Source organism: Marmota marmota, unplaced genomic scaffold (assembly GCF_001458135.2).
Source record: "Marmota marmota marmota unplaced genomic scaffold, marMar, whole genome shotgun sequence".
Lineage (NCBI taxonomy): Eukaryota > Metazoa > Chordata > Mammalia > Rodentia > Sciuridae > Marmota > Marmota marmota.
Window position 1 is genome coordinate 46,703,764 of NW_025999977.1, and position 6,867 is coordinate 46,710,630.

At 52.5% G+C, this 6,867-nt stretch overlaps 1 protein-coding gene across 2 annotated transcripts in view; it reads left to right on the top strand.

Annotated features, from left to right (window-relative positions):
* Positions 1-6,584, top strand: part of Osr1 (odd-skipped related transcription factor 1) — a 9,614-nt gene extending 3,030 nt beyond the window's left edge. The window contains exons 1-3 of one of the 2 annotated variants that reach the window (XM_015479947.2): positions 32-333; positions 4,789-5,484; positions 6,183-6,584. In XM_015479947.2, coding sequence (XP_015335433.1) covers positions 4,820-5,484; positions 6,183-6,318 — 801 coding nt within the window. In that variant the 5' untranslated portion in view covers positions 32-333; positions 4,789-4,819 and the 3' untranslated portion in view covers positions 6,319-6,584. Of the gene's footprint in view, positions 1-31; positions 334-4,788; positions 5,485-6,182 lie in introns of those variants that run through there. The other variant, XM_048804770.1, reaches the window with a different exon arrangement.
* Positions 6,585-6,867: the final 283 nt, after the last annotated feature.

Sequence of the window (6,867 nt, forward strand, 5' to 3'; positions counted from 1 at the left end):
GGGGAGGAGGGAGGGTGGTGGATTAAAATAAGTAGGCGGCTCGGTGCTAAGGGATGAGTGAGTCGGAGCTCGGCCTCTCCCCAGCACGTTCCCAGCAGCTTCGGTTCAGAACCAGCGAGGGAACCAGGAGCGAGGCTCACGATCCCTCGGCGGGCCGGACTCCCCGGCTGCTGAGCGCTCCCGCGTGTGGGGCGCTCGGAGTCCCCGCGGCTGGAGAGGGGTCAGGACTCCAAAACATCAGGCGTGTCTGTGGGCTTCAGCTCCTGTGGCTTCCCGGGTCCCGCGCAGCGAGCCCCAGAGACGCGCTCAGCAGCAGGACCACCGCGGAACGAGGTAACTACAGCCCTGGGCTCTGGGGCTCAGCCACCCCAGGGAAGGCAGTACTCCAGGGTTCCTTGTCACAGCGCGGCGGTCCTGCTCCCTCTCCCCGCCTCTGTCCCTGTCTCTCTCTCCGCGTCTCTCCTTGTCGTGAAGGAAGCTCCTCTTGCCAAGCGAAAGCTGTAGAACCTTTGTGAAAGTGAGAGCGACTGCAGCCCAGGGTAGGGGGTGCTGACTCAGGGACTTTGCACGCAGGGTCCTGGGCCTCTGACCTCTGGAGAATAAGGGGGCGGGCCTCAGTCATCGCCCCCAATCGCGCTGGGCTACTCGGAATCCGGGTCAAGGTGCCCACGGACTTCGCAAGTCAGTCTGTGGGCCCGCATTAAGAAACCGGAGCAACTTCAGCGGGCACAAACTTTGGCAGGCGCGATCCTAGCTCAGGCTGATCTGCCTTAGTTGATGAAAGGGAAGGAGAGAGTGGATAGCCATCGCCACAGTCCACAACTCCAGGGACAGGTGCACGCCCCAGCCTGGTCGCGCTTTAGTTTGACTTTTACTGAGTTGTGCTCAGGTTCCAGGCCGGCTAGACCCTGGTGCTCACTGCTGCATTTCTGAAGTCAGCTTCGCCCCGGAACTCTGACTTCGGAATACTCTCTATATGGTAGATTTCTCCTTGGGGTTAAGGCCTGGAGCGTAACCCTCGATTGCCCAGGTGCAGTTAGGCATGGACTTTCCCAGGCATGCGGGGCACAGGCTTTCTTCTCAGTTCGAGACCGCATGCCGCAGTAGCATAAACACTGTGGAGGTTCAAGTGTCTCGGAGCTGGGGATTGATAGAAAAGAATTCTTATGCTCCCCTGACTGTCCCCTAATCCAGCTTTCTGGAGAGAAGTGGAAGCCTGAGGAGAGAGGGACGGAATTGAGAAAATGTCTGCTGAACTAATTTGTCCCATGAAATGTCTCTAATAAGAATGAAAACCCACATCCAGTCCTTTTTCAGCAGCCCAGGTAGTAGCAGAGTGGGTCTCCGGAGAACAAATCAGCTTCAAGAGTTTCTTTGTTGCAATAATTCCACAAATTTCACCCGGACTTATTGCTATACCTTGACTCTTAGGAATAGAACCACATGCAAAGCTAGCCCCCCCGGGAGGTTCACAGCCTCCTAGGGGAGAGAAGGGCTGGCCGAGATGGGAAGTTACTGGTGTATAGATGGACCTTCCCAGGCTCCTGGAAGTAAATGCAGTTTCATTAAGACCCGAGAGCAGATAGATCCCCCGAAGACGCAACGGGCATTTGAGTGCAGCAGGATGGACGCCTCACCAATAGTTTCGATGGATCTTGTTCCTGGGGAGAATGTAACCGAAGTATCAGGTGTTGGTCAACCTCACCTTGGGCGTCCGGACGCCTGTCACCATTCCTGTTGGGGATTCAGTGTGGAGGATGATTATCTTGGGCTGCTGCTGGGCTCCTCCAGGCGCAAGCTCGTGTAGTTCGCTCCATCCTTATTAATGCAAGCAGTTAACTCGCTCACGCTCAATTAGCCCCGAATAAACCACTTTAATAGACTCTGCACACTTCATTAATGCCCTGCTTAGGGCTTGCGGCAGACCTGGAATTGGCGCTCCACCGCGCGAGGTACGCGAGTGCCTGAACTGAGCAGGGACCCGAGCGCGAATTGCCTTTACTGTGCTAGTCGAGACCTTTGCTACCGCTTCTCAAGGCCAGAGGCACCGACTCTTTGTGGAGTAAATGCCTGGCTTCGGGGAGAGGCGTTCGTTTCGCGTTAAAAGATCAAAAGCATTTGCACTGGGGTCTTGGGGTTAGGACAACGAGAGCCAGAGAAGCCGGGTTTCCCGCTCATCCTCTCTGGCTAGGGAAGCAAGGTTGATACTGTGTTTTTCTCGTAGCTGACCGCCTGAAACCAGATCGTGCATCCCGCCCATTCTGGGTACTAGTGTAAGGGAGCCACGTTTCGAACGAATTTCGTCCGCCGGAAAGTCATTGGCGGGAGCCTGGGGAGCCCTGGCCTCGGAATGCTGCTGCAGAAAATAAGAAACTGCCCGGGGAAAATAAATGGAGTGTTGGGGGAAATAAGATTGGGCAGATAGCCCGGAAAGGTTGGCTCCCAAGAGCCATGGTGGCAGCATCCCCCCTCTCTGGCCCCCCACGGAGCCCCAAGACCGCTGGGTCTTTTTTGCTCCTTAAAGGGAGGTGAGGAAAGGCAAGGCGAGGTTGGTGGGGACTCCCACCTGAGCTCCAGGCTTGGGCCGGCGTGCAGCTCCAAGTCCTGCCGCTAAGGCTAAGGCCTCTTGGAGAGGAGCAAGCCCAGGCCTCCCGGTCTCCCGGCGGGCTCCCGATGACTGGAGACAAGGATCTGATTTCTAGTGCCTGGAGGGGAAGAAGAGGTGACAGCAAATCAAAGAGCGCTCATCTTGCCTAAGTCTAGGCAGACCTTTGAAGTTAGCAGTCTTCTCTTCCCACTTCCAATACAAACGGTCCCAGCTTCTCCTTTAGCTCTGTTCCTATTTTGCTTCCTTCTTGTTTCAGAGCTTTGGGATGGACTAGGTTTTTAGGGCATTACTAGCGACAGGAACCAGTAGAGAAGACCCTTGCAGAAGCTCTACCATGGCCATTGCTGTGGCTTCTGAGGTCTTATTGCTGCAGATATGTGCCTCCTCTACCCTGCAGCTGAATTAATGGCAGTGATCAGACTTGGTTTTCATCCTATGGATAATTTAATTCGTGTAGGCAACTCTCTAGGGGCTCATGGTTTTTAGACACTACCTCTTTCCTTAGAGCCCACCACACAATCAGTGACCCTCCTGTCAGCTTCTAGAGGGAAAGATTTTCTGAAGATTGTCCTCACACCTTCCAAGAACAGACACTGCACATCCCTGCACAAGACCAGAATTTTAAAGCAAAAGGCTGGGACCTTGAACTGGGATTTGAGGGCTGGCCAGGCCTAGGAAGGCTGAGTGTGCTATGCCATAGGGAGCAAGGTGGTGGCCTGCACCTCCCAGGTAAGGACTTTACTCTGGGTTAGAGGAGAGGTCCTAAGAAGAGGAGAAGTGAAAGGGTCCTAGTGACCTGGCTCTGATATTGATTTTTTTTTTTTTTTTTTTTTGGAGTAGCTCCCAGTAAGTTGGGAGCCAGGAGTTGAGCACCTGGGCTTCTCAAGGATCCCTGCTACTTTTTGGCTCCCCTCCCCCCACCAGGGGATAGAACCTAATTAGGAGTGTTTGGGAGGGGCAAAGATTAAAGGTTTCTTCCCATGCAAGTTGGAGACCCTGACAAAGGAGATCAGGAGATGACAGATCTTGGTCACTTGTGGTTTCTCTCTGGCGTTGCTCAAGCATCCTAACCTTCCAGTTGGAGAGTACAGAGTACAGACCACAGTAATGGAGCCTTACTTCAGTGTTCTTGCCCATATACATACCCACCTGCGGAGGGTTCTTTATATACATAAAATTTGTTAGATCCAAAGACCCTGTTCCCTTTTCCTCTGAGGAAAAAAAAAAAAAAAGACATTTGAGTCTCCTGGTATGTGACTGCAGATGTTTAATAGAATAAGTGAATGTGTGGGTCACAGCACCCTCTTTGAAATGAAGGCAACCCCCAAGCACTATAATAGGGACTCGGTCTGCAAGGAGTTGCCAAAAGAGAGCTGCCCAAAGTATCACTAGTACTTGTAAGGTAGGGTAGCAAATTGTGGTTCAGTAAAGGAAGGTAACACAGCTTCGGTTTCTGGAAACCAAATCAAAGATCAGTCAGACCTTCATATGCAGAAACTAGGAGATGTGTGCATTTGTCTTTATGTGTATACTTGCTGTTTGTGGAGGCTCTTCATGGGTATGATGTGATTCCCTGTATGTGTTTGTTTGTATGTGTTATGGGCTCTGTGTTTTGTGACCAGTGTTGTCCTATAAAACTGACTGTCCCAGTTTATTTTTGCACATTCTTGTCACATCTGCATTAGAACCTGTGGATCTGTGTTTATCTGTTAGTGTGCATTGTCATGTTTATCTGCACCTGAATGTGTAAGTCTGCTTCCAAATTCTGTTATCTTTGCAGGGCCTGGCTTCCTGGATGTAGGTTTTTACATGCAGTTGCTCTGGGTTTGTGCCTTAGAGACGGTGTTCTGTATGCAGTTGGTCCTTATTTTAAATTAGTTGTATTGCAAAAGACTTAATTTCATACTAGTTTCTCTTATCAAGTGTGTATCTCTGCCAAAGGCCATTTGGAGGGAGCCCTAACACCAGGAAGTCTTTCAAGGAGAGGGCTCTCCTGTACCTTACTTTCCCATCTTCTGTGTGAGGGCAATGGGGGGTGGGGTGGGGGTGGGACCTTAAAACTCCCAGCTTCTACACTGTGAGTCAGAGAAAGTGTGGCTGGGCTGGTTTTCAGGAGGAAGGCAACCTACCCTGAACTTTTTTTTTCCTCCCCCCCCCCTTCTTTTTTCCTTTCTTTGCAGATCGAGATTGAGAACCACTGCAACTACCACAATGGGCAGCAAAACTTTGCCAGCCCCCGTGCCCATCCACCCATCCTTGCAGCTCACCAACTACTCTTTCCTCCAGGCAGTGAATGGCCTTCCCACAGTGCCCTCGGACCACCTGCCCAATCTGTATGGTTTCAGTGCTTTGCACGCTGTGCACCTGCACCAGTGGACGCTAGGTTACCCAGCCATGCATTTGCCCCGCTCCTCTTTCTCCAAAGTGCCGGGTGCAGTATCCAGCCTGGTGGACGCGCGCTTCCAGCTGCCGGCCTTCCCTTGGTTCCCTCATGTCATCCAGCCCAAGCCAGAGATCACCGCTGGGGGCAGCGGTCCAGCGCTCAAGACCAAGCCTCGCTTTGATTTCGCCAACCTGGCCCTGGCCGCCACACAAGAAGATCCCACTAAGCTTGCCCGAGGGGAGGGCCCAGGCTCCCCCGCAGGTGGGCTAGGTGCCCTCCTGGATGTGACCAAGCTGTCACCAGAAAAGAAGCCCACGAGGGGACGCCTGCCTTCCAAGACCAAGAAAGAATTCGTCTGCAAGTTTTGTGGCCGCCACTTCACAAAGTCCTATAACCTACTCATCCATGAGCGGACGCACACGGATGAGCGGCCCTACACCTGTGACATCTGCCACAAAGCCTTCCGGAGGCAAGACCACCTACGAGACCACAGGTGCGGCACTGCAAGAGGCCCTAGAGAGCTTGCTTAGGGTTTCACCTTCCTCCTCCCTACGGACCCCCTGCTGGCTTCAAGCCTATGGATGGGGAATTTCACCTAGGCAGGAAGGGTCAGGATTAGGTTTGGGCGCACCTGTGGAGGAAATGTGGGTATGAATAGGACCTAAGACTAGATTAGAGCTCCAGACTGGCAGTGTTACTGCTGCCCCACTTCTCAATCCCCAGAGTTGTCCAATAGTGAAGTTGCTGCAATGATGAATAAAACAACCCAACACTTGAAATGTGCAATTAATGAGCCTGGGAAACTGATTTTAGTTTTATTTAATTTTAATTATCAACCACATGTACCAGTGGGCAGTCTTGGAGAATGCAGCTCTAGGAATGGTCTGTTAACCAATTCCCTGATGGACCTCTAGGTGAATCAGGCCTTGTAAGGTTGCTGCCTGCCCTTCCTCCTCAGAAAGGCAGATGGTCTGTTTGCCTTGACCTGTTTAAGGAGCAAAGTTGCCCAGGTTCTCTGTCACCTCCTTGCTCTGTCCAGAGTCTGCATTATGCTAGTTGCATAATTGGTACCCCACACTCCTCCCCATCTATAATGCAAGTGCCTTATACATATAGGAGGGGATCTTGGGACAACTGTTTACAATAACATTGCATCCTTTTGCAAGGATTAATTGTCGTTTCTGTCCTCAGATACATTCACTCCAAAGAGAAGCCTTTCAAATGTCAAGAATGTGGAAAGGGATTCTGCCAGTCCAGGACTCTCGCTGTCCACAAGACGCTACACTCACAGGTGAAGGAGCTCAAAACCTCCAAGATCAAATGCTAAACAGCCTCTGGGCCACCAGGACCCTGGCCACGCTGCCCCCTCCTCCGGAGGAACCCGAAGATGAAGGCGACTCTGGCGGGCAGCGGGAGGGGCGCTTGGGACTTCCCCCCACCCCAACAATGTCCCCTGGGTCCTCGGCACACGCGGCACTACAGAGTCCTGCCCGGGGCCATGACCCTGACCGCTCGGGCGGCTCCTCCAGGACGCGGCTTAACTTTGGGCCAAAAGGCGGTACTCACGTGGCGGAAGGGAAACTGCATTAAAAACAGAACGAAAGCTCCGTGGAGACGCAGCGGCGCCTCTCCCAGAAGTATTACTTTTTCTATTGTTATTTTATACATTTTCTTTATTTTTTTCTTTTCTTTGACCATATAAGCTTGTAACTCTTGACTGCGGATAGGAGAGAGGAAAAAAGTTCTGCGCGCCCGCAACTTCTGACTCCTTCTCCAGTCCCCATCCCCACCCTGGGAGCCTGCAAAAGTGTAATCGGTGTATCTGCTTCAGCCGCCCGGCCCCAGGGACCGCGGGGCCCGGAGCGCCGGCTCCCAG